The sequence below is a fragment of the Pseudoliparis swirei genome, chromosome 18 (genome assembly GCF_029220125.1).
Source record: "Pseudoliparis swirei isolate HS2019 ecotype Mariana Trench chromosome 18, NWPU_hadal_v1, whole genome shotgun sequence".
NCBI lineage: Eukaryota > Metazoa > Chordata > Actinopteri > Perciformes > Liparidae > Pseudoliparis > Pseudoliparis swirei.
Window position 1 is genome coordinate 17,309,964 of NC_079405.1, and position 26,444 is coordinate 17,336,407.

The 26,444-nt window shown below is 43.7% G+C and overlaps 2 protein-coding genes across 5 annotated transcripts in view; one reads left to right on the top strand and one right to left on the bottom strand.

Moving 5' to 3' along the window:
• Positions 1-1,377: 1,377 nt before the first annotated feature.
• LOC130209097 (uncharacterized) lies at positions 1,378-5,967 on the top strand. Of its 3 annotated transcripts, none has more exons than XM_056438660.1 (8): positions 1,378-1,537; positions 1,825-1,871; positions 2,016-2,069; positions 2,685-2,886; positions 3,656-3,819; positions 3,906-5,033; positions 5,138-5,355; positions 5,507-5,967. In XM_056438660.1, the coding sequence occupies exons 2-8, from the start codon at positions 1,839-1,841 to the stop codon at positions 5,574-5,576; spliced, it is 1,869 nt and encodes a 622-aa protein (XP_056294635.1). In that variant the 5' UTR covers positions 1,378-1,537; positions 1,825-1,838; the 3' UTR covers positions 5,577-5,967. The 3 variants fall into 3 exon arrangements, with proteins under 3 accessions (XP_056294635.1, XP_056294633.1, XP_056294634.1); XM_056438658.1 differs by having other exon boundaries at positions 1,480-1,537; positions 3,909-5,033; XM_056438659.1 differs by lacking the exons at positions 1,378-1,537; positions 1,825-1,871; positions 2,016-2,069 and having other exon boundaries at positions 2,080-2,886.
• Positions 5,968-6,028: 61 nt separating this feature from the next.
• Positions 6,029-26,444, bottom strand: part of LOC130209096 (low-density lipoprotein receptor-related protein 1-like) — an 85,118-nt gene continuing 64,702 nt past the window's right edge. Inside the window, exons 45-90 of one of the 2 annotated variants that reach the window (XR_008834537.1) lie at positions 25,664-25,789; positions 24,923-25,051; positions 24,706-24,825; positions 24,488-24,601; positions 24,236-24,385; positions 23,717-23,839; positions 23,505-23,621; positions 22,902-23,030; positions 22,645-22,767; positions 22,411-22,551; positions 21,799-21,986; positions 21,531-21,714; positions 21,367-21,452; positions 21,145-21,264; positions 20,760-20,947; positions 20,382-20,587; positions 20,115-20,303; positions 19,877-20,025; positions 19,695-19,788; positions 19,496-19,612; positions 19,276-19,395; positions 18,550-18,672; positions 17,790-17,915; positions 17,582-17,698; positions 16,751-16,857; positions 16,524-16,656; positions 16,300-16,422; positions 16,088-16,210; positions 15,799-15,939; positions 12,659-12,796; positions 12,451-12,570; positions 12,043-12,308; positions 11,776-11,957; positions 11,560-11,666; positions 11,017-11,136; positions 10,708-10,884; positions 10,444-10,584; positions 10,177-10,350; positions 9,790-9,951; positions 9,490-9,673; positions 9,300-9,407; positions 9,136-9,209; positions 8,912-9,005; positions 7,850-7,994; positions 7,524-7,753; positions 6,029-7,337 (exon numbers count right to left, since the gene is read on the bottom strand). Coding sequence is in view for 1 of the 2 variants with exons in the window: in XM_056438657.1 (XP_056294632.1) it covers positions 7,613-7,753; positions 7,850-7,994; positions 8,912-9,005; positions 9,136-9,209; positions 9,300-9,407; positions 9,490-9,673; positions 9,790-9,951; positions 10,177-10,350; positions 10,444-10,584; positions 10,708-10,884; positions 11,017-11,136; positions 11,560-11,666; positions 11,776-11,957; positions 12,043-12,308; positions 12,451-12,570; positions 12,659-12,796; positions 15,799-15,939; positions 16,088-16,210; positions 16,300-16,422; positions 16,524-16,656; positions 16,751-16,857; positions 17,582-17,698; positions 17,790-17,915; positions 18,550-18,672; positions 19,276-19,395; positions 19,496-19,612; positions 19,695-19,788; positions 19,877-20,025; positions 20,115-20,303; positions 20,382-20,587; positions 20,760-20,947; positions 21,145-21,264; positions 21,367-21,452; positions 21,531-21,714; positions 21,799-21,986; positions 22,411-22,551; positions 22,645-22,767; positions 22,902-23,030; positions 23,505-23,621; positions 23,717-23,839; positions 24,236-24,385; positions 24,488-24,601; positions 24,706-24,825; positions 24,923-25,051; positions 25,664-25,789 (6,239 nt within the window). In the remaining variant the exon portion in view is untranslated. Of the gene's footprint in view, positions 7,754-7,849; positions 7,995-8,911; positions 9,006-9,135; positions 9,210-9,299; positions 9,408-9,489; positions 9,674-9,789; positions 9,952-10,176; positions 10,351-10,443; positions 10,585-10,707; positions 10,885-11,016; positions 11,137-11,559; positions 11,667-11,775; positions 11,958-12,042; positions 12,309-12,450; positions 12,571-12,658; positions 12,797-15,798; positions 15,940-16,087; positions 16,211-16,299; positions 16,423-16,523; positions 16,657-16,750; positions 16,858-17,581; positions 17,699-17,789; positions 17,916-18,549; positions 18,673-19,275; positions 19,396-19,495; positions 19,613-19,694; positions 19,789-19,876; positions 20,026-20,114; positions 20,304-20,381; positions 20,588-20,759; positions 20,948-21,144; positions 21,265-21,366; positions 21,453-21,530; positions 21,715-21,798; positions 21,987-22,410; positions 22,552-22,644; positions 22,768-22,901; positions 23,031-23,504; positions 23,622-23,716; positions 23,840-24,235; positions 24,386-24,487; positions 24,602-24,705; positions 24,826-24,922; positions 25,052-25,663; positions 25,790-26,444 lie in introns of both variants that reach the window. The other variant, XM_056438657.1, reaches the window with a different exon arrangement.

Below are 26,444 nucleotides of genomic sequence, written 5' to 3' on the forward strand. Positions count from 1 at the left end.
ACTTTATGGCAAAATTAATTATGACATGTTAATGTTTTTATGACATACTATATTACAAATTGTTATGAGATATTGTATAGAATTTGTTATAATATTAATAATAATTCAATTCAATTCAGTTTATTTGTATAGCCCAATTTCACAAATTACAAATTTGTCTCAGAGTGCTTTACAATCTGTACACATAGACATCCCTGCCCCAAAACCTTACATCGGATCAGGAAAAACTCCCAAATAACCCCTCAGGGGGAAAAAAGGGAAGAAACCTTCAGGAGAGAACAGAGGAGGATCCCTCTCCAGGATGGACAGATGCAATAGATGTAATGTGTACAGAAGGACAGATTTAGAGTTTAGATACATTCAATGAATGAGTGTATGAATAGTTCATAGTAGGCATATTCCACGATGGAGACCTCCACGATCCATCAGGCAGATGGAGGAAGAGAGGAGGAGTGGGCGGAGTCTCAACAGGGCAGTGGCGTAGTTGGTAGCAGGAATTACACGACCCAGACCTCGATGATCCATCAGGCAGATAGGATCTATGTCGTCTCATAGGGTCCGATGACCCCATGAGACGTGAAGTCAAAAGGACTCCGGGGAGAAAGCAGAGTTAGTAACGTGTGATGGAGAGATGAAAATTCATCCCTAAGGAGAGAAAAGAGGAGATAGGTTCTCAGTGTATCCTAAAACGTCCCCCAGCAGCTATAAGCCTATAGCAGCATATCAAGGGGCTGGACCAGGTGAACCTGATTCAGCCCTAACTATAAGCTCTGTCAAAGAGGAAGGTCTTAAGTCTACTCTTAAACGAGGTGACTGTGTCTGCCTCCCGGACTGAAATTGGAAGCTGGTTCCATAAAAGAGGAGCTTGATAACTGAAGGCTCTGGCTCCCATTCTACTTTTTAAGACTCTAGGAACTACAAGTAGTCCCGCATTTAGTGAGCGCAGCTCTCTAGTGGGGCAATATGGTACTACAAGCTCCTTAAGATATGATGGAGCATCACCAATCAAGGCTTTGTACGTTAAGAGAAGAATTTTGAAAGTGATTCTTGATTTTACTGGGAGCCAGTGCAGAGCAGCTAGTGCAGGAGTGATGTGATCTCTTTTCTTCGTTTTAGTGAGAATACGAGCTGCAGCATTCTGGATCAACTGTCCTTGATTTGTGTAGGCTACTTCTTTCTTGTGTCATGTATTATTTGCAATAACTGCAATAATATTTTGATTAGCTGAATTGAGTGATGCTTGTGTCAGTCTGGGTTTATTCTGTGATAGGCCTACTGTGTGAGGTTATTTGATATTCTGAGTGTATATTTTGTTTTGACATTAAATCTGCAGTGGAATCACAGCCATGAGGAAACTTCCGCTTATCCCATAAACATTACACGACAACCTCACGCACTATAAGGGAAAAGTACGCAGTTCATTTCTATGGCGAGGAGCCATCTCGGTTGACGTCACGTGCCTCGTCTCGCGCAGCTTCACAGTTTCACTTTCAATTATCGGGAAGAAGCTGCGTTTTAACTCCAGAGCCAAGTGAAGGTGAGTCGACTCGGATGCGCCATACATGCATAAAGTACGCGCTGTATGTTTATGCTCAAAAGGTTTCTCTAAAGTGTGTGACACATCGAGGTGTGAAAGAGGAAATAAGAACATGTTAATGCAAACTTACAACGCGTCGAAGTTCGCGTGCCAAAAGTGGAGGCGAGCGATACAATTAAAGTTTCGCATAAAGTGGACAGACCGTTTTTTATGAAGAGACATACAATACATATGTGTTGGTTGTTTTACCTGTGACAACACAGTAACTGATTTCCTCTGTGTTAAAGGAGGAAGACTCAACATGTCAGGCGGTGACGAAGAGGAGCCCATGGAGGTGAGTCGTTAACTGGACTAACAGCTCACTAAACTACTCAAAATAGTAGTTAGAAAGACAACGTTGGTGTTTAGTGTGAATATTTACAGCGACTGTGTTCAGTTTAAATGTTACACGCTGTCATTTTATTTTAATATCCTGTAGTTTACTGACGGAAGCCAGAAGGAGCCTCCGGCGTCTGATGACAACCATGCTGCGGTCGGTTTGTTGAGCGACGTGTGAAAGTGAAAGTATCACAATCTCAGCCTGTTACATTTATTTACTCTATATGTACACTGGGTGGCGCTATTCTGGGGCAATGTGCTCGTCTATATAATCAATTAGATGATTATTGACATCAACCAACACATAAGCCTTTATTACCGCAACATTGAACGTGTCGTGGATCATACCTGCAATGGAGGTCAACGTAGAGGTCATTGAGCTTGTAAGACCAGCGCGTCAGATCAATCCAGAGTTAACAACACCTTTGTAGCCTAAGTAGCAGACTGGGCTCCTTGCACACTGTAATTAAAGCAATGTTAGTTAAGTCAACAAAGCATTTCACCTAATCCCATATCATTTACATGACCTCAGTGTCATATACAGAACATGCAAAAACAAAATGTGTCATCAATTGGCTTTCTATCTGTTTTGAAACACAGATAGAGAGTGGTGTCAATCAGTCTTTAAATTCACTATTTTTACAATTCTCTCGAGAAAGTTATTTTCAAACCAGTCAGACCCTTTTGGCATCACGTTGTTTTACTATCTTGCTTAGTAATGCAGTTAAATGAACTAACATGTTTTCTGGCTCTGATGACTTTATAACAGAACAAAGAAGGAGTTCGAGTCACTCTCTCAGTCCAGTGGTTGGAGGGATTTCAACAGCAGAACAAACATAAAAATAAAATGGAACTAGAGAAACTTCTTCAGACTTGGGCCAACAAAGACACGGGTATAACCAACGGATACTTCCACGTGTCACATGTCAATGAAGATGGGACTGCTGTGGTTATATTTAAACCTGCCTCAGGTATAGTATGAAAGTTACAAGTTGAATATATATTCATATATATATATATATATACACTAGCACTGCCGGTCAAAAGTTTGGGGTCCCCCGCCACAAAAGCGTGATCCACTCCAGCCGTGTCCCGCTCTCAGATACTACAGGACTGCTCTGGGTTCTTCATGTATTTTCACCCTTTTAGGTTGAAGAAAGTCCCCAAATATGTTATTTTCGTATGAAAGGGTTTGAAAAGAAAGTTGTGTTTTGTACATGGAGAACAAAACGCGGCGAGACCATACTGACAATTGAAAGGGCAGGAAGAGAAAAAGAACAGTTATTACATCACAATAGAAATAAAAGGTTAGTAACGGGTTAGCAGTATTGGAATTGGCTCAATGGACAAAATGTGGACTAAAAATCACATTGTAAAACTTTTCAATCCCACCACTGAGGAGACTGCGGAGGGCCCCAAATATTAGGAGCCCAAATGCACCATTGTGTTACAAGAATCAGCTTGGGCCATTTCTGCAAATAGAAAAACAAAGGTTATTTGGGGGGGGAGTTGCAACAGTATTCTCCCCTTGCATGTGACACTGTGGGGACAGTTATTATTTACAAAAGTAAATAATAAATTCAGTGTCTGAATTATAGTCTTTTTGTCTCACTGAAGGGAAGAAAAAACATCAACATACCAGGTGGCCCCGAACATTTGACAGGCTGTGTATATATAGTTATTTTTATTTTTTTTACTTTGTATTATTATATTTTGTGTGTCTTCTTTGTTCTTTTTCAGCCCAGAGTACGCTTAAGAAACTAAATGGACAACAACTGAAGGGGCGAGATGGAAAAACAGTCAACATATTGTCTGTTTCTTTCCCAACGCGAGAGGTTGAAACAACAGCACCAGAGGACGCTTCCATCAATCCTCTTCCTTCCTCTGTGTCAGAGCAACATGGTGTATGTACTGTGTCGTGAATCTGTAGGAATGAATTACATTGAAAATGATGTTTTTTTACTAAGTTAGTAAATTGTATTTTTTTCAGAAGGAAGTGCAACCTCCAGTGCAGCCGAGTGCAGTTTGGACAGCAGGAGAGGAGGAAGTTTGTTGCTCTGTCCCAGTGAACCATTTCTGGTACCTGAACCACATCTACAAGGAAGAAATTAAACGTATAGAGAAACAAAATGGTGTAAAAATCATGGCAGAAGTAAATGTGACATTTCAAGGAGACCAGAAAGTTGGAAGCCCACGAAAAGCTCTCTCTGAGTACACAAGCCTTGTCCAGAAGTGCTTGGGTGAATCAAGTGGCTCAATTATTCCTCTCAACAAAGTAAATCCAGAAGATTGGAAGGACGCAGTGAATATCATCCAGAGAAAGGAAAACAAGATTTTGCTGACAGTATCCTCTGAAGAAATCTCCGTATGTGGGCCAAGTCAAGACGTCATCAGAAAGTCCTTAACCGCAACAACACATACCGGCACTGATGGAGAGTCTGCATGGATGTCTCACACGCCACCGAACATCGGCATGAGCATCAAAGACCCTCTTGTTGATGCGGGACTAACCATGGAGAAGAGCTCCTGGGAGCTGATGACTACCTTCTATGGTGACCAAGTAGCTGAGATCAAGACTAAGTTCAATGTGGACTTTAAAGAATCATTCATTCAGGGCAAATTCAAAGTCAAAGCTTCCTACAAAAAACATGAAGGAAACGCGTCAATGGAGAGCCACGCTGCCAGAGCTCTTCTTCATCTGTACCAGAAGTTTGCCAGATCCTTGAGCTTCAACCCCCACAATGGTGCCATGAGGTTCATTGAGGGAGCCTCTGGTGGACGTGGGTTGGATGTTCAATCTGACACTGGAGCCGCCACAGGAGGGGGAGCAACAGCAGGCGACCCAGCAGAAGAAGAAAAGTGTCCTATATGCATAGATAAGTTCATCAATAAGAAACAGCTGAAGTGTAAACATGAATTTTGTGCAGAATGCCTGAAAAAATCAGAACAAAGCATGGGATCCATATGTCCTGTTTGCAAAGATATCTATGGTCTGTTAGAGGGAGACCAGCCGGCTGGAGGATTTATGACATGGAGACGAGACTCGTCATCCCTCCCTGGATTCCCGGACTGCGGCTCTATAATCATCACCTATTATATTCCAGGTGGATTACAGACGGTAAATGTCTGCATTCAAATAGTTTGACATTTTGTCAATTTGGTAACTTTTAAGTTTATTCCTATGGTTGTCATTTATCTTTACTTCTTGTTTTCCTTCTGCAGAAAAAACATTCAAATCCTGGCAGGTCCTATGTCAGTATAACTAGAATAGCATTCCTGCCAGACAACAAGGAGGGCAGAGAAGTGCGACTCCTGTTGAAGAGAGCCTTTGACCAGAGGCTCATTTTCACTGTTGGGACTTCCAGAACGACCGGGGACAACAACAAGGTGACCTGGAACGACATTCACCACAAGACCAGGACTATGGGAGGAACCCTGAGGTACAGTAGCCTCAACGCCTCTTTTTGAATGTCAAGGCTGCTGAAATGTTGACAAAGATTTGCATTCATTTGAATTCAGTTTATTTTGTTTCGCCCAATATCTAACTAATAATAGTAATATTTAACACGTGTGCATTCTCTGCTTCCACAGTTTTGGGTATCCTGATGCTGGCTACCTGGGCAGAGTCAAAGAGGAGCTGAAGGCTAAAGGCATCGTGTGAAGACTTGCATACAAAGTAGCAGAGGAGAAATGTTTTCACCCCCCAAAACATTAAGATGATTATGTCGAACAAGCTATGAATAGAATAAGAATAGAATGCCCAAATCGTTGTGTTTTATGCTGTGTTCCTCTTGTAATTTTTCATATTAGCAGTAAGGGTTGTTTTGAGGTGTCAGACAACATTTAGATGTTAAGATGTTATGGTTTAGCCGAATGTATTATCTTCACCTCCTAAGTTTGAACTTTCTTTGTTTTGGGGTTTTCTCAATATTTAGTTGATTGCTAACGTGTTTCAACCTATAACAGAATAATATTTGTATTCATAAATTGAATGCTGTACACACAATCTGATTTATAATTTGTCTAATTAATGATTAAACCAACCCACATTGTGTCATCGTATGTGTCACTATATCACCAAGCATGTTGGGAAAACAAAACACAAAACATGGCTTGTTTTCTGTACAATTTTTAAAATGTTTATTTATAACAATATCTGTTATTTAGCTTGTAAAGTACTCCAGCAAAAATTAAACATTATTCTCTTTCTAGAAGAAAGTCTGAGCTTCCATGCATCGTGTACTATAAAAGCTATGTGTCATTTCTCATTAGAAAAAAACCAAGGACTAATCAAACAATTCTGAAAATGCATGTGTGATTTAGCAAAAATGTTCTTTAGGTAAAATGATTGTACTTCTCTCTCAATTAAAGTCAAATAATACAACAGCGTAAAATATCACTTGCTGACAGGTAAGCAAAATTAAAACTTCGTTATTGTAGTTACATTAAAGATTGGTGTTACCTTTCACATGCATTAACATATGGCTGACACATTTCTGACAGAAAGCAGCATTTTGAAACGCCGTGTCAGAGCGACCGGAATGGAAGCGTTGGCAGCAGCAGGCCAGAGGAGAGGGATTAGAACGAGCTCAAGAAGAGCAAATGAACATAATGCGCTTAAGACTTGTAGTCGTTACAAAACTGAGCGTACAGACTTGAGATTCGTCTACTCACAAAGCCAAACAGATGATATCTGGTCTTTACAACAAAAAATGGACTGGAGAAATAAAAGACAAAGAAAAGACCCATCTATTCTTTCAATGTTATCCTAATTGCAGCCTCCTTTCTCTGTGAAGGAAGACTCTTATCAACAGACAACTCCCATCTCTTTACATCTGGAATCTCCACCCACCATTCTGGCTGGAATGTTTAACCCATGACCAACTTCCTCTCTCCAACTCCATAATCACTCACCAAAAACACCTCATCCTCTCGCTTCAGCAACACATGACTCCAACTGTCATACAATGTGATATAAACAAACCTACCTGTTTTACATCTGACGGTATAAAGCCTACGGTATACACTATGCCGTAAAATATGAATTCTGTGCAAGGAAGACAACACAATCATTTCATGAACATTGTTCTCTGAGAATAAATTATGTGGCAATACTCTAGTTGCCATCTGGTATTGACATTTTCCATGTGCTCTACACAAACTGTGCTCTCACCAATCTGTCTCACAGTCTCGCTAAGACACTCCAGCGAGACAACATATGTACCGATTTAGAAAACTTTGAGTTTTGCCTTTCCCGCTCAAAGTTAACACAAACAACAAACTGTTGGCACTGGTGAAATGGAACAATGTTTTTTTCTTTTCTATACAATTCATACAAAAATAAAAAATTAAAATTGCTCCGATGACAGCATCTTCTCTTCAGATTTTCTTGTTTCCATTTCATTTTGCACAGAGGTAGTGGCTATTTAGGTAAAGGGTAAGGGACAAAGTGTAAATTAAAAATCTCTCTTAGAAAATGTTATTAATTTTTGACCAGAGGAATCTCAAAAGAACAAAATATAATACTGCAATCACATACAAAAGTAGTCCTTCATTTTTGTACATTTTATACAGTGTTCACACTTTTTTAAAATCAATTTTCCCTCACTTTTTATTGATTTTTTTTCCATTTTCTTTTCTTTGAAAGGCAAGAAGAGGGGTGTGTTTGTAACATTGTGTTCCAGGCCAATGGACAGTCTATGTCAGGGGGTCCACAAGGGGCTCCTCGTCTCCACGCGATAGCAGCTCCTTCTTCTCATCTGTGCTGGCCAAAGAGTTGCGGCTGTTCTGCGCTCCCATGTACAGAGTGGCGTATACTGGGTTTGTGAAGTTTGTGGGCTGAAAAGAAGCATCCATTCGATATTATACATACAGTACGAGCAGAGGCTACAACATTGGTGTCTATATATATGCATGCCTGGTATTTTTCTCTACCTTGTCTGGGTCCAGCGTGAAGTCAGCGTCGAGCAGCTCCCCGGCGTCCTCATCCGGCTCGCCCTCGTAGATCTTGTAGGCGGGGTTTCCTATCTCAACATTCATGGCCCCATTGGTCATCCTTTGGTGCTGGAAGCCCTTGGCCCTAAACACAATATGAATGGCACAGTCAAACCGTCGTGTCCTTTTCAAGGTTACAAAAGCCTAAACGGTGCAAGCAGGGAGACAGCCACACTATGAAGGGAGGAGAGAGGCGTCCCATGACTCCCACACCACCCAGGCTGAGTGAATGAAGCCACAGCACCAACACAAACCCAGCATTCATGTGGCTCATGACAGATCCAGACACAGAGGACCTGAATACAGGGCTGCTAATGTACAGACTATCTTTTAAAGCCACAATAAATCCACACTAAATCCTCCTAAACATGCTACGAATGTCTGCATTGTCGATGGTACATGTTGAATTTTTCACACTGCATTTTCCAATCGGAGTTTGAAAGAATGCGGTCACACTGTCCATCTCCCACAATACAAACCACGGCACAATAAGTACAATATGGCACAATATGATGGACAACAGCATGATGGATCGACAGCACTGGCTAGTGCACAGGCAGATCTATTCAATGCATCCTTTCAATAGATCTGCCCTTGAGCCGCTCTGAAGAGGGCAGTTAGATAGGAGCGAGGCTGTAGCTAGAGCTCCCATCAACATCTGAGAGAATGGCGCGACATTCAATACAGGGCCAAACACTGGACAGCAACCAAGACGTATGGGTCAGGGAGAGACAGAGAGAGAGAAAGCATCAGGATGCAGAACTGAATGAGCGTATGGAAGGAACGTGTAACCCTGGCAACCGTTACCGCGAGCGCCTGGAGCCGGTTTTGTTGAGCTGACTAGACCTGAGGAGCAGAAGAGACGCCATTACAGAGAGGAGAGGACCAGTGGAGATGGACAAAAGAAAAGAAGGGAAGAGGAAGAAAGAGGAACGGATAGAGGGAACGCCGAGTTGAAAAGGTCTCGACTGCCTCTTGTTTTAAAATGAGAGTGTTCCTCACCCTCTCATCCTTCGTCGATACCAGACCAACGCTCCTGCAGCCAGCAGAACCAGCAGCAACAGCAGCAGCACAGGGATCACTATGGAGGCTGTTCCTACACGCACACACACACACACACACACACACACACACACACACACACAAACATAAGACTAGTGCATGGAGAATTGTATCACAATCAACAAACTTCTATTATTGATGTCATGGGAGAAGTGTTGACTTACGTCCGCCTGAACCTGAGGCGCTGTCACTGGTGGCGATGGACTCACAGCGATGCCCCGCCCAGCCAGCTGGACATCTACACACAAACATAAGAAAGGAAATGGACATATGCACTTCCTGCATGTATGCAATGGTGCACTGGAAGTATTCAGACTCGGCTCCTTACCTGCACTCTGGAAGGCGGGTGATGGAGTTTATTGAGCACTGGCCATTTGCACAGTACTCGTTTGTCTCACATGTGTAACAGCTGGGCTGGACTCTCCCATTGGTGCAGCTGTCGAACACAGAACACGTTGTGAGTCGCAAAGTAGCAACGTTTGTGTGCCTATTTATGTTGAGTCAGTGACATGTCTCACCGGCAGGTGAAGTCCCCTGTCGACGTGAAGCTGTTGCTGGGGATACACTCGCCGTCACGGCAATAGTGACACTTGTCAATCTCACAAGTGCTGCCAGTGAACTGAGGCAGGCAGCGGCACAGCTTGGAGCCGTCTTCACTCTGGAGACATGTTCCTTTGTTCAGGCAGTGGCCTTCACATCTTCCTGCTCACACACACACACACACACACACACACATAAACATGTTAGTGCACTGCTACCCAAACACATCATGATATATTTGAGGTACTTTGAATGCAAAAGTTAGCAGGAACACTCACTGTACTGGCACTGGTCGCCGAGGAAGGAAAGGGGGCAGCGGCAGGCTGGCTGGTTGCCGGCGCTGACTGTACAGTTGCCTTCATTTTTGCAGTAATCCTTGCAGGTGTGAAGGTTACAGTTTGGCCCCGTAAAGCCTGTCAGGCATCGGCAGGTAGGTGAACCTGTGGAAGGAAAGACATATGGAGAGATACATCAATGAAAGGGTAAGCAGGGATGATGAGAGAGAAAGGATGTGTTATATTACTGATCCACGGAAACACGATTAGGGCCCGTAAAGCCATGCGGCATTTACACTTTAAATGAAACTATTATTGTCTCTTATACTGCACCAGTCACAGAAAGTTAATATGAAATGCCCAAACCAGCATGAAATGTCCATATCTTACCGGTAGGGGAAGGTGTGCATGTGCCTCCATTCTTGCAGTAGTCCCTGCACAGGTCAACCTCACACCGATCTCCTCCATAATTCGGCTGGCAGCGACACTTGGGCTGCTTGTGGGCATTCAGGAAGCAGCTGCCACCGTTCATACACTGGACCAAGCAGGGCCCACTGGGAGGCGCTGCAGACCATGACGGTTTTTAGTCATACAGAATGAGTTGAGCTGGAAAAAGGTGCGTGGGTTGTGTACGCGGGGGAGTGTGTGTTGACTCACAGATAGGAGACAGAGTGGGAGTGGGCAGCTCCACACATGTGCCGTTGTCCAGCGTGCGTCCATTGGGACAGATGCAGACTGGTCCACTGGGGCTCAGCAGGCACAGCCATTCACATTTCTTCCTGTCACAGGGATTGATCACTGACAAAGAGAGGAAGAGAAGCAGCATTCAAGAATAGGAAGAAAATAACCTCCTGCCATCGTGATCTCTCCTTCAGAGTTGTAGTTTCAGTGAGCATTTCTGTGTGTCTGATTCCTACTCACTCTCAGGCTGCTTGTAGCGGTGGTACAACGCTATATCTGTGGCATGGTTCATTCCGGTTGTCAGGTTCTCAACTAGCCCTTTGCCAAACTTATTCACCCGGAAGACGTAGTTGTTAATGTAGGTGACGCCGTAGATGTAGTCCTCAAAGACATCGATGCCAAAGGGATGGTGGAGCTCTGTGGAGAAACAGAGGAGACATGTTAAATGTAAAAATACACCGTCGTACATTGTGCACCACCTCCGGACTAATAAAGGCCGACACTGGTGTGGATTGCAACTTGTATAGATGACAGAATGTGCCACTCAACTGTTGTTAATGCTGTTTACAGCCACAACCACATCGCTGCCATTCAGCCTCACGCTGCAGATCAAGGAGAGTTTAGTGTCGGCCCAGAAGAGACGCTCGTTGAAGTAGTCCACCGCTAGACCTGTACGGAGAGAGAGAGCAGGGTTAGAAAAGGTTTGAAAGATGAACGACTTACACGTTTGATTGAGTCTAGAGCAGATGATTCCTCCTCATTCGACACACTCCATCCAAATGTCATGGAACTATCTGCTATGCTGGCTTTGGACATGACCGTACCTATTGCACTACCCTCATTCCCTCTCTACACCAAAGTCTAGTATCCCTACAGTATATGTATGTTAATGATTTGTATATAAGTTACTGTATATTTCGTTTGATTTGATCTATATTTGATTCTACTTTAAATATTTGTATTTCTGTTCTCTTTGCGAGTAGCATGAAAGGACTACAACGTCAATGTCATTGAGCAACCCTGTGTTGTGACCATTGACCAATAAATAACCTTGTAAAGATAAATACTTGTGTACGTGTGTGCATGTTTTACCAGTTGGCCACTGAATGTTTTCCTCCACCAGCGTCTCTCTCATGGTGCCGTCCATAGCAGCTGTTTCAATCTTGGGATGGTTCCCCCAGTCGGCCCAGTACATTTTTCTAATAAAGGACATGAGATTCATTTGTCAATGCTGTTATCACAATGAAATCTTAATTTGTCACTGCCATATTACTGCCCCTCCCCCGCAGTCTCCAAAGACCCACTCACCCTCTCTGCGGGTCCACGACAATGGCATAAGGCTCATCGATCATGCCAGAGATGAGTGTTTTGCGGTGGCGTCCTCCACTTATCTGGGCCACCTCAATGACGTCTCTACCAGAGTCGGTCCAGTACAAGTTGCCTGCCACCCAGTCAACAGCAATGCCGCGGGGCATCTTCAGATCAGGGATCTGAACACAGAGACGTTTTTCTTTTGTTTACATGCATGCATAAGTACAAGCACATATATACATATATATATATACACACACATACTTCAACGTTTGTAACCCTTGAGTCACTTTGGCGTCGGTTGCGGTTGCTATTGGGGGAGGAGGACGAAGAAGGCAAATCATAGGAAGAGATTCGCCCTGTGTGCCAGTTTGTCCAGTAAATGCGGTTCTCCTTGACATGCAGGTCCATGGCATCGATGCGCACGTTAGCATCGCCCTGGAAGACCTGCTCGTAGCGCCAGTTTGGCATGGAAGGGTCCAGGCTGCGTATCTCACTGTCGTCACCGATGTAGAGCACTTGTCTCGGAGCTTGGGATGCACAGGAAGTGATGGACAAACAGATCATTGTAGTGGAGCAGAGAAGTGAGAAAATTAAAACTAGTCGGCAAAGTGCAACTGAGTAGATTCATGCACTTGGAAAAGAAATGTCAGTTCTGCTGAAAGTATTCACCATCAGCCTTGCAGGTGTCATTGATTCTGGTGAAGTACTTGTGGCAGCTGCACTTGTGGGAACCCTTTGTGTTGTTGCAGATGTGGGAACACACTCCAAACTGCTTACACTCGTTCTTATCTGAGAAACAGCCAGAGGCCACATGGTACACATTACAAATAGTTTTAAATGGCACGCGCTCATGGAGCAAGATCAGAAGGAACTGTACCTTCACATCTGTTAGGTCCATTGGACTGGAAGCCGGGCTTGCAGGAGCAGAACGAGTCGGTGCCGTTCATCACGCAATGCGCTTCATCTCCATCCCCACACACCGTCCTGTTACTGCGGCAGTCATTCAGCACCGTGTCTGCCAGCACAGCAACAGGTCGCATGAGTTCACACAGAGGCTGCCTTCACACGGGCATGAAGACATCTACATACCTGCAAACTCATGAGGGGTGAAAAAGGTGACAACGGGGTGGGGGTCCTCCGCTCTGACTAAGTCAGTGCCCACAAACCCTTCTAATAAGAATATTATATATATATATATATTAATAGAATAGTTACAACACCTTGAAAGATGATGGTGAACCCGGTAAGATGGCCGCCACACCTTGAAATATTCAGTAATATGTATTTTGTATGGGCCCAGGTGTGAATAGGAGCGAGGCCCATTCAGAGAAATCTCTACGGCCCACTTGAGCGACAATCACACAGGTTAATAAGTCCCACGTTACACTATTTTACAAATCAAGTAACTTCCTGAATTTTGTGCACTTGAACACTTTTTTAATTTCTAAATTATGTAAGAAATTAATTCCTTTTGTTCCTCTTTTATCCAATAACCTATAATATATAATAAACCTTCCCACCCACCCTTTCTGTGATTTCCCATCAGAGGCCCCCACCCCGGGAAGTGGCTGAAAGGAGAAGGGGTGGGGGGGGTTTCTGTGAGATTCACACTTATTTCCTGCTGGAAATCACTCTATATATATATATACTCTGGTTCGGTGCTCCGTGACGTCACTAGCGACGTCACAGCACAGAACCAGAGTGAGTGTCATGTGACAACGTTTCCATGGTGACCGACAAGGTCACGGAGATCGAAGGCACTGACAAGAAGTGACTTCCACCAGGAAACCGGTTTAAACTTTATATGCATGTACATGTTGTGTATGTATATATGTACTTATATGTGTGCATACTACTGTTTATATCTGTCAGGGACACAACATGTAACTATCTAATCGTTCATGGAACAATGTAATTCTCAGGTCAGCAGACCATTGTACAATGGTGCTAAAACGCTAGCTAAACGGCGCTTGCCGCGCTAGCCTTAATTAACTGTCTTCACTTTAACTTCTACACAGTTAATAACTGTCAAAATATAAAAGCGAGCGAACATAACATTAATATATATATATATATATATGTGGTGCTTATGTACGTTTCTCACCTGTAAACCAAGAGACTCGCATCAACAGCTGCGTCACTGTCTGTGTTACGCTGGTCTAACTTGTTTGTTTAAGACAAGAATTACGGCACCAGTCATGACAAAACCCGCTACTGGCGAACACAAGTATCACAATATTTAAAAATCATTCAAATTAGGAAAAATGGAAAAGCAGCACATCTTCAAATTTAAGAAGCTGGAACCATAAAATGTTTTTTTAATTATTTAAAGTGAAGTTATTATCAACAATTGTTTTCTTTTTTTTCTTCTCTTAAGCAACTAATTGATTAATCTAATAATATTTTTGGCTGAACTTTTGGTCATTATATATCATATGGTTAAAGTCATTCATAAACCAACTTCCCTTTCTTTGGCCTGAACAACAAGGACTCGTGAGCTCTGCTGAGCCATGACTCTGTTCCTGAGTCTGTTCTGCCTCTACCTGGCTGTCACCAACATTATAACTTCTATACGATACCTGCCATAAATATCATGATACCAGAATTCGATACAATACCATAAATACGATACTGGTATATTTATCTGTAATAGTAATAAATAAAACATCTGTATGGTTCACTTTTTACCAACTTTTTCAACACTTAACAAATGGCAGTATTATTAGTATTAATACAGCAAGATGTTAATGAAACTACATGGTTCCATCATAGCATTGATTATACACTATGAGGCCTTTAGGCAGTGGCGGGCTGTCAGGGCCAGCAAGGCCTTCTCTGCTGGCCTAAACATCATCAGAATATATATTTTTTTCTAAATATATTTCCCCACAAATATGTATTCAATTATTTCCCAGAGTAAGAGTTATTCTCTTAATTTCATAGCGTTCCTCTTGGTTGCGCTGCTGCCAGCGCCAGGTTGAGATTTGGAGGGCTGGTCTTTATGTTAGATCTTTTATCCAATCATATTCAGCCATCGTGTGTTGCCAGGGGGCTAAAATCTGCCCTTAGGCCTTCAGAATCAACATTGCGGGCGCTGGTAGCTTCAAGTGAATGGGAATGACGATGTTGTGTCAACCAATCAGCTTTAGAGTTGGCTCCTCTAGGCCTTCTCGAAGGCCCCGGAACCGGCACAGGAGCCAGCTAGCAGGCGGAGTGCTGCAGGTCTTTTGATTGGATTACCAATATTGAGAGGCGGGTCCTATGGGCAGGTAGATGCAGAACCTCAGAACTAGGAAACTGAATTTGATAAAGGAATTAATTCGCGGACTACAAAGCTGTTTTTTCAACCCACAATGGCGGAAGGAGGAGAAGATGTCGATTTGGTCGAGCATATACTTGAAGTCTGCTTTGGGTGACTTTTTTTCTTCTTTTTCTCCGTCCCGATGCGCGCATTCTGCAGCGCGCAAGACGGAGAGCCGAGAGAAATGACATGCTGTTGTGTAGATACGATCAACATCAGACGGCTGTTTAGTTTAATAAATGAACAAAGACGTGCTATAGAGAAAATGACGGGGGCGGGCCAATTTTTTTAAATGTAATGCGATCTACCAATACTACGCCGTGATCGACGTATTGAGCAGCCCTGGTCAAGAGCCATGGCATCATAATGATAGTAATAAGAGGTGGATTAATTCGGGTGGGACTGTGTAGGACCTCACTGAAGGCCCAGGCCCCAGGCCCACGGCCCGCCACTGCCTTTAGGCTGTATCTGACCAGATGATACATAGTTGATCAGGATGAGCAGCTGTAGAGTTACATAACTTTACAGACTGTCTGCCTTGGAGACAAAGAAGTGAAACATTTCACTTCTGGAATCATCTTTTTCTTCTTTTTTTTAAAGCTGAAGACTCTTCGATTCACGATTCACTCGGATGACCTATTTTGATTTCAAAACGGTGAATTTCACCGAAAGGTGACACGTTTGCAGGTATGCATCGACACTGTGACACAACACACCTTTCTTATTGCAGTTGATTTCATCTGAACCATAGTCCTCGCAGTCATTGAAGTAGTTGCAGCGCAGGACAGAGCTGATGCAATGTCCAGTCGAGCACTGGAACTCATCTTTTTGACACACTGGTGTGGGAGGAGCCGATGCTGTAGATGTAGGGTCACAGAGAGGTAATTACCCTAATGATTTAAAGTGCTATCCTATTGACTTTTTAAATGAAATGCATTCTCGAATTATTTATGTACTTTACAGTGGAATTTGAATAGACTGAGAAACAAGAGTAAACAAACTTACGGCAGTTGGCTTCATCGCTGCTGTCCCCGCAGTTGTTGACAGTATCACAGCGCTTCGATAAAGGCAGACACACACGATCATTAAGGCAACGGAACTGCCTTTTGGGTGGGCACTGGAATTTAACTAAAGGACAGAAGGAGAGACACATTAAGAAAGGGGGAAGAACGCCTTTAGCAGAATACTGACGACTTTCAAAACGCAGTGATTCTCACCACACTCTTCTGGATTCTCATCTGAATTATCTCCACAGTCGTCCTCGCCGTCACACTTCCAGCCCAAGGGTTTACAAAGAGTGTTGTTGCACTGGAACTCATCTAGGGGGCAGTGTCTACCCACTGAAAGAACAGCAACGAGAGAAGAGGAAAGAGGAATGAATGACATACAATCTGCTGCTGATTCATAAACATCCAGGAGAAAATAAGTGTGTGTTCCTTACTGCCACTGTCACATTTCTCCTCATCACTGCCATCCAAACAGTCGACATCAGCATCGCAGCGCCAGCGAATGGCGATGCAATGGCCGTTTTTACACTGGAACTGATCACTGTCACACTTCACATCACAGCCATTCTGGACCAAACCAAAAGAATATTTTCATTAGTGCCTCTAGCGTGTCAAATTTTAAGGCAGAATGTCAATCAGAATGGAAACGGCGGAGCGATACCTCATCTGAACCGTCAGCGCAGTCATGGTCCCCATCGCACTTCCAGCGCCCGGCAATGCAGCGGCCATTTGTGCAGGAAAACTCGCTCTCCGAACACTGGCGAGGCACTGAGAACAGAGAGAACACAGCTTAGAAGGGTGATGGAGGATAATTAAGCAGCAGCAGAGAGCAGGGGCGAGGAGCAAGGAGAGGCGTAAGGAGAGGTAAAAGAGACAAGAATGGTGGGAATAGAGCAAACTGTAGGAAGAGCGCAGGGTGCTCTCTTGAGAGCCAGACATACATGAATAAAATAAGGCTGATAATTAATATCACGGGATCGACTCATGGGGCACATAGCTGGGGATGGTGCAACATTCTCTACTGTATGAAGAGGAGCAGCTAAGGAGCTAGTGGGATTGAAAAGGAAAGAAAAGGTAGACAGATCAAAAGAGAAGCTGGGGGAGGGGGGTGGAGGGGGGGGGGCACATGAAGGATCGGGAAGCTGAGGTTGTGAATGGTTGAGCGGAAACTGTGAAGACACCTACCTCTGGCTCACATCAACAGGCCCGTGTGAAATGCAAAATAGACATGAGATGATGTGAGATGTGCAAATGGCCACAGGGCTAATTAACACAAAACAGAGGTCTCATCCATGCGTATAATTGTGTAAATACAACAGATAAACACAGTGAAAGGTGATACATTGCTTACCACTCTAACCCGTCGCATCTGAACAACGTGCTAACTGCTGAACTGAAATCATGTTATAAATGAATGTTTTGGTAAAGACGATGAGTTTTGGTCGTGGCTGTTGGAGCGAGCAGCAAAGTAGAGAAACAGAGGGCAACCTACCACACTTGTCTTCATCAGAGTTGTCCCCGCAGTCATTGTCGTAGTCACATTGCCATCGACCTGGCACACAGCGGTTGTTCTTACAGCGGAACTGGTATGGCTCACATGTCCGCTCATCTGAGCACCAAACAGACATGGTGAGTTAAAGTGTGTTGCCCTGTTAACTACTTCCTTTCTTTTCTTTCTCCATCTTCCACTCGGTTCTTACCACACTCTTCCTTGGGTTCATCTGAAGCGTCTCCACAGTCATCCTCTCCGTCACACTTCCAGCGTGCCGGGATGCAGCGGCCCGAGTCCTTACAGCGGAACTCATCCACACCGCATGTCATTTGAGCTGCAATAGAAATGATTTTATGGATCAGGCACACTGACACTAGACATGACGTTATACTCTCGGTCTGGAAAAGCATTAACAGATCGGGAAGCTAGTTTATAATTCATCTGCATACGATTATGTATAAAACCTATTTATGCAAATCAACAAGTATGCATGTCAGAGTGGGTATTTCCCATGATTGACAGGTCAACAGCTTTGTAGTGTAAAAATCATTATTGGACAGTACGCGTGTCAGTGCGCTTCACAACGTTTGCACTAGCTGTCTGGGGGTGTGCAAAGGGCCTGTTATCTATCAATAATAATAATGCTTATAATCACTTATTTCTTTGTGAGCTCTTTATGACACCAAAGAACATGAATATAAACATCAAAAGCATTTCAGTCACCGTTATTTGATTTGCCATTTTGGATCCTTATGATCCAGGATGACAATCGCCCAAACTCTCCCATCAATGAGTTACCTGTCAGTCTGTATCACATCATATTTACTCCTCTCAGATCATTTTGTACCCCTCCTTGGTGCGGACATCCAGAGCCTCCCACCACTATAATCAGCTAGGTCCTGTTCATGCTGTCGAGTCTTATTCTGAAGCAGCAGTGCTGTGCTGTGCAGTAAGGAGCTGTGTCTTACTGCAGTTGGCAGGCTCATCAGATCCATCCACGCAGTCATTGTCCCTGTCACACACCCACACCCGTGGGATACAGCGCTTGGTGATGGCACACTGGAACTGGTTGGGGGCACATGTCACTTCCGCTGCAGAAGAAACAAACAGATACTCCAATAAATACAGAATAAATTCTACCGTATCACAAATTTAACAAATTAAAATGATTACAATGCTAAAGACCTGCTGACAGCTGCTGGAGACTCAAATATCCCTAATGCATGGTGATTTTGCAATTCTTCTTGCAGTCTTGCAGTTTAAAGGTGCTAAAATGTTAATGTGGACTTCAGGTCGGGCCGGCAGAACAGTTCATGTGGTCTCATGAATGTGCTCAGCAAATGTCTTGGCAAATTCATTATGCAACATGCTTTGGCCTCCTGGTATTAATGAAGGAAAGGTCAAAATGGACAGAGATCCTGTGTGTGTGTGTGTGTGTGTGTGTATTTTGTGACACAGTAAGCATAATTGGAAACTGGGGCTTATGAAATAAATTGATAGAGAAAAAGTCAAAGGGGTCACTATAAATAGAAGGGTTCATCCGGTGGGGACAGAATTTAGTCATGCATCGAGTTGTAGAGATATCTTGTTCTAGACCAACGGGTTCTGATAAATGAATCTTTAGGGACTGCAAAAAGGGCAAGAAACAGAAAAACAACAATAGGTCCAAGGGACAGAAGGACAATGAGACTCACGACAGTCTTTCTCATCCTCTCCTTCTCCACAGTTGTCCTGTCCATTGCAACGGAAGATGCCAGGAATGCAGCGACTCGGGTGGGTACATTTAAATTGACTTGGCAGGCACACGTGGATGTCTAAGGGCAAAAAGACGACAACAACAAAAAGCACATAGTTTATTTTGGGTTCATCTCAGAAAATGTTTTGAATTCTGTAAACATGAGTCGGTGGGTGTACCACAATTAGCCTCATCAGAGTTGTCTTGGCAGTCATTGTCTCCATCACAGATGTAGGCTGGGTTGGTGCAGATGCCCGTACCACACTGAAACTGGCCCGGTCTGCACTTAAACTCAGCTACAAAGACAAAACATAGAACATTATTAAATGGAACAAACACAACTGACATATATTCATACATTTAGGAGACATCACTCACGGCAGTCTGCAGGCTCATCTGAGCGATCCCCACAGTCATCCTCAGTGTCACACTTCCACCAGAACGGAATGCACTTGTCATTTTTGCAAACAAACTAAAGGGACACAAGAGAAAAGTATTTACATTTTCAAAATGAATAAAGTGTTAATACAGGCTCAAACAATAGCCTCAGGCCAGCTCACCTGACTAGCAGTGCAGTTGGACAAGCACTGTTTACCATCAGCTGCAAGGTAAAAGTTAGTGGGGCAGGCACACTTGTAGCCCCCTCCAGGTGAGATCAGACATAGGTTACTGCAGCCTCCATTGTTCATTTGGCACGGGTGGCCGGCCACTGAAGAACAAGGAACTGATCAGGCATGGTCCAGGACACAGAGGAAGATTTTCATGGAGCACTTGTGAATGACGGTTACTAGGCGTTACCTTCAGGCTGGCGGTATGGGTGGTAAATGTGGACGTCCATCGGTCGGTGTAAGGTGCTGATCAGCACGGTCTTGTTGATTCCGAGTGTCTTATGAGCTCTGTTGATAGACTTTGTCTCCCAGTCTGTCCAGTAGATGTACTCCTCAAACAGCGTCATAGCAAAGATGTGGGGGATATCCTGAACAAGAACTACAGGGACAAAGACAAGTACGTTAGTAACGACAACTGGAAAAGGGCTCACTCCTATTGAGTACATGTGCGTGTCACCTGTGTGTCTGTTGGTTCCATCCAGGCTGGCAAATGCAATGTAGTCCTCTCGAGCATCGGCCCAGTAGATGCGGTCATTGATAAAGTCCAACGTGAGGCCATTGGGCCAGGTGATCTTATCTTCCACAATGGCACTCCTGTTGGAGCCATCCATCCCGATCCTTCCTATGTGGGGCGTGTCACCCCAGTCCGACCAGTATAAGTACCTGTCAGGGATGCGCTGTATTAGTTAGGTTCAGTTGTCATAACCAATCAGAATCTAACTCAGTGCATAACCACACAAAGTACTGTGATTCAGTCTAGTATACATTCATTGTATGTAATTGACAAACTAATTAACTGAGTAGGCCGTTTAACTCTGCACTGCATGACTCTTACCCATAGCGTACGTCCACAGCCACGGCCCGTGGCTCCTTCAGGCCGCTGTTAACCAGAACAGTCCGGTACGCTCCGTTCAGCTTGGACACCTCGATAGTGTCCCGTCCCTTATCACACCAGTACAGGTTTCCTCCTACCCAGTCGACAGCCAGACCGTCAGGGTTGCTGAGTGATGTGCGATGAAGGACCTAACAAAAGAGCAAGCAGTACATACGTGAACCAACACTCTGAATATGTGCCTCATAATGAGCGATATAATTAGTTTTGCTCGGTTTTTACTTCACAAGCATAAAGATCAACCGTATTATTTATTTAGATGACAGGTTTTATGCTTAGACTCAAGAGACATTTACAGCACATTTTTCTCTCTTCTATTCACACTGACCTGAACATCGCTGCCATTCATGTGCATGCGTCGGATCATGCTGCCCTGGGTCGTCACATCTGTCCAATAAATCATCTGCTGGCGATAGTCGAAGTCCAGAGCCACAGCATTGTTTAATCCCTGTCAAATCACAGTCGCTGCATCAGTCTGAGCCAGTTATAAATCCCTCTTTGCAGGATTTCTCAGCACTTCAAGAGGGCATACTTTATCTGCAAGTCTCACCTGTTTGAGCAGTGTGTAGTTGGAGGCATCCAAGTTGAGCTTTCTCAGATAGTAGCGGTTGGCAAAGATCAGGAAGGGTTCTTCTTCTGCAGGGAGGGAGACAACATATATGGGTGGATTTTTCTTCAACCCTTGGATGTTCTTAATCTGGTCATGTTTCTTACCAGAAGTGGATTTGCATATGGTTGGGTTTTCAGGGCTCAGCTGAAAACCCTCCACACACAGACAGTGGAAGCTGCCATGTGTGTTGATGCAACGCTGCGTGCAGGGATAGGTGGTGGTGCACTCATCTATGTCCACACACGTCTTCCCGTCATCTTTCAGACGGAAACCAGGGTGGCATCTACACTGTGAGGGGGCAAAGTAGAGAGCAGGTAAAGCAACAGCGCATGCGATTACTGGAAAGCTAAGGTCAGAATAGTTTTCTCGTACCTTGAATCCTATTTTAAGGTCTTCACAGAGCTGGGAGCAGCCGCTCAGTTTGCTATTCAGGCACTCGTTAATAAAACAGTTCAGCTCATCGGAGCCGTCGCCACAGTCGTCCTTATGGTCACAAAGCAATGTCTCGTTGACACAGTTTCCATTATTGCAGGCGTACGCAGTGTCGTTGCATTTTTTCTCTGGAAAAAGACAGAAAGAAAGGAAGAGTTAATGTCAGGCAGGCATGCACCGATCTGACTTTTTCAATCCAGATACAGATAAACATAGAATTGAGTTAAATACATTCGTCTCATCGTCACTGATACCTGAACTCGCTATTTGAGTCATTGACCCAATATCCCTACAACCAGTGGGGCTGATGTATTTTCAGGAATTCCTTTAAATCCAGTTGTGAAATAGATAAGCACTTCACTTAATATTCATACTTATACTTGATGTGCCTTCTTCATGTGTGCTCTCTGTACTGCTGATCTGCTGTAAGGGCTATAATGTTGTTTGTCCACATTTACATAACACTGGTCTGAATGAATGTACCGATAATGTACAAATAAAAATTAAGCTGTCAGTAAAAGTATGCTTTTGGAGTGGCTGTGTGGAGCTGACCTGGCCCGTTGCAGTGGGGGTTCTTGGGGGCTTCGTCTGAGTGGTCATGGCAGTCAAAGTCTCCATCACACTCCCACGAACTCTTGATGAGGCAGCGTCCATTGGCACAGCGGAACTCGTTGGGTCCACATGTCTGATATTCTGAAGAAGGAAACAGCAAGAGGGTTTAGGACCGTTGAACTCAGTGTTGATAGAGAGGAGGAAGAGAGAATAAGAGGTCACGGTTGCACTCACCACACTCCTGGGACTCGTCTGACCCATCACTGCAGTCGTTGTCATGGTCACACACAAAGTGTTTGGGGATACACTGTCGGTTTTGGCACATGAACTCATTGTTGCTGCACGTGTTGTTGAACACTGAGACATAGAAATATGTGGTGAGTGAATTATGTAAATACAACCCTATAAGTGCAGAACATGTTGATGTCTTTCTTTGTCTCGGTTATTAAAAAGTTCTTATTTTTACACAATCCACCCCAGCCTGCACTCACCACAGCCGGCTTTGACGCTTTCGTCCGCCCCATCAGGACAGTCTTTATCTCCGTCACACTTCCAACGCTGGGGGATACACATGTGTGATCCAGGACACTGGAACGCCTCGGGACTGCAGGTTTTGGTCTCTGAGTTGGAAAGAGGTTATTAAAGATGATTTTGAAGCCTTTGTTTGCCCTGAGTATTTGTGTATTTGCCAACTCTAAAACAACTTTTCAAGTTTCAGAGGCAGAATGATTGCTTTAAGCTATTACAAAAACCTAAATGATTTGCATACATGCCAGTGTTTTTCGTCCATACTGCACTTTTGTGCAGTGGTCATCAGCTGAACTAAAGCTCTTGTTAAAAGAGTACCACAATTAGATTAGATTAGATTAGATATTCCTTTATTAGTCCCACAATGGGGAAATTGCTGGATCACAGCAGCGGGTGTACATTAGAGCATTAATAATATCCAATATCCACAAACCAGAAAATCCTCCATGTTTTATAATGTATGTTCATACTTTCCACAGATTCTACTGCTGTCAAAATACCGTCAGTGCGAGAAATGTGATCTCTAATTAATCTTGTATTTGTATTCATTAAAGGTATTAACTCACTGCACTTGCTGTCCTCATCGCTGCTGTCACCACAGTCGTCGGCTCCGTCACACACCCAGCGGTTGGGAATGCAGCGGTGGTTCCCACACTCAAACTGAGAGGCTGAGCAAAATTTATCTAGAGGTCCAGAAAAAATGTTTGTAGTGCAAAATATAAGCTCCAAGACAAAGTAAAAGTCTATTGTTTGTTTGGGCTCGAGTATCTGAACGTACCACAGTGAGCCTCGTCTGCACCATTCTCACAGTCGTTCTCCTTATCACAAGTCCAGCTCATCGGGATACAGCGTCCACTTGGACAGGCAAAGAAGGGCGTTGGACACTTTGTTTTCCCACTCCCTGGCACAGTGACAGAAAGGTCAATGGAGAAAACATAAAAGACTTAAGTCAGTATGAAGAGAAAAATAGAACATTTAATTTACAGTGCAATAATTTACAAGGAGAATTTCCTCCCAAACCACAATTGAATGGATGAAAGCATTCATTGTTTTTGTTCCATTATGAATAATGTAGACTACTTGTTTATTTTGTATAGACCAGAATCACAAATTACAAATTTGCCCTTAGAGGGCTTTACAATCTGTACACATGCGACATCCCTGTGCCAGGACCTCACATCGGATCAGGAAAAACTCCCCAAAAGATGGTTCTAATCTCTGTGGTAAAATCATTTGTTATGTTTCCCGTGAATAGCACATGCACATTTAGCTGTGAGAAAATGTGAGAATAAAATACCTGGGCAATTTCTTTCATCTGAGAAGTCTCCACAGTCATTAGCTCCATCACACAGCCATGAAGTGGCATAGCAGAGTGTAGTGAACTCGCACTTCTTAAATGTCACTCCTGTCACTCCCAGATGGAAGTAACTGGAACAGTCCGTGGCAGCTTAAAGGAAGAGAGCAGCACTCCTTTATACCATAGCCTGTGAGAAAGCGGCTCCATTTTTCCATAACATCTAGTCATTGCGAATGGATCATTGTAACTTACTGCAGTTCATCTCGTCACTGGTATCCTCACAGTCCACTTTCTGGTTACACTTGCTGGAGTTGGAGATGCAGCCTCCATCTCTGCACTGGAACTGATCGGCTGTGCACAGTGTAGCTGACAAACACAAAAACAAGAGACGTGTTTTGGTGGAATTTAATTTGTAAATGTCATCTGACTACAGGCAAGAAAAACTTGTTTAATCAGAAGACTTGACTCACTGTTACAGAAGACTTCATCAGAATTGTCACCACAGTCGTCCTGCCCGTTGCACCAAGAGCTATGACCCACACAGCGGCTGTTCACGCACCGTCTATAACTCTTCTTGCACACACGGTTGGCTGACGACGGGAAGGAAACAATATAGACTCAACATACAAATGTCAACAACAAGAACAACGTTGAAACTGTTTTTACTGAGACAAAGGTTACCCTTACCACAGTAGGACTGTTTTTCATCAGACTTGTCCTTGCAGTGGGCCATGCCATCACAGGTCAGGGTGTAGTTAACACAATCTCCATTTCCACACTCAAACTCATCAATGTTGTTACATGTCGTGTTGAGGGCTGTGAGACAAAGACAGGAAAATGCACTTAAGAAGAGTTTTCTACCCCGATCCATGCAATTCAATACAATTTATTATATTTTATACAGCCCAAAATCATAAATTACACATTTTCCTCAGATGAGTTTACAATCTGTACACAAACAACATCCTCTGTCCTGGCATCTCACAATGGATTCAGGAACAACTCCAACCCAAAAATGAGTGTAACAGAATTTATTAATATAAAGAGTAGTAGGCATGATGATGTAATATAATCATAATGATAATGAAAGTAATGGTAGTGGCAATAGTAGTAGCAATGCAACTAATACAAAGAATGATAACAGCAGGAGGTGTCGGGCAGGACCATGAAGACCAGATAACCATGATCCATGTCAACAGAAGGAGATAGAGAGAAGTGGGCATCAGCAGGGCCATGTCAGGGTGCAGGAGGCACGACTCAGGACCCATACAGCTTAAAATAGTGCTCATTCAAATCATCATATGTTATTAGAATAATGTACATAGGATAACTTTGATATAACCTCTTTATATGGTGTCACCTAGCTCTGGCGTCTACATTTTATTGAGCTAAATATTTCTGTTATTGTGATTCCCCGTCATGTTTTACCTATGCAGGTATTGTCTTCCAAAAGTTTCCTGTCGCCACGGCAACTGCAGTTGACCCTTCCCTCAGAGGTCAGCAAACACAGGTCCTGACACCCTCCATTGTTAACACGGCACAAAGAGAACTCACCTATGCAGAGATGAGGAAAGTTAGGGAAGGATATCCACATAAAGCTGCGCATAGTAACACACACATAAACACACCCACACACACACACACACACACAGAGTGAGTCAGCTACACCCTCCACATTCACCCTCCTGACACACACATGCAAACACACACCCTGCCTCATGTGCATCCACATCAGCGGACAGATACGCATAAATGTCTCTGCCTCCACTGAATGCATATTTCAATGTGACTCAATCTAAATGGGATTTGCAGCTATTACCACAGGCTCTCTGCTTGTATGCTGGCTGTGGGTATTGCAGCGCGAGAGTCTCCTGAATGAGGCAACTCAACTTGAGGGAGATGATGGATGACAATATGAGAGAGAAGAAGAAAAACCACATGGCTGCATTGATTTAAAAGAATACAGACGATGAACTAAAATGGATTTTGTGAAAATATCACTGGGTCATTCTTTATCCATATCACCAGGGCGAGGCATTATGTACTTCAAAAACACTTTCACACTGTCTTCATACAATTCACACACACACACACACACAGACAGACAGGCAGACAGATATACACACACACACACACACAGACACACACACACACACATTTTGTGAAAATATCACTGGGTCATACTTCATCCATATCACCAGGGCTAGGC

Excerpts from the sequence above, each read along its gene's own strand:
- LOC130209097 (XM_056438660.1), top strand. The coding sequence starts at position 1,839 with ATGTCAGGCGGTGACGAAGAGGAGCCCATGGAG. Across the intron at positions 2,070-2,684 it reads CTGATGACAACCATGCTGCG|AACAAAGAAGGAGTTCGAGT; the intron begins GTCGGTTTGTTG and ends ACTTTATAACAG. Across the intron at positions 3,820-3,905 it reads CTGTGTCAGAGCAACATGGT|AAGGAAGTGCAACCTCCAGT; the intron begins GTATGTACTGTG and ends TATTTTTTTCAG.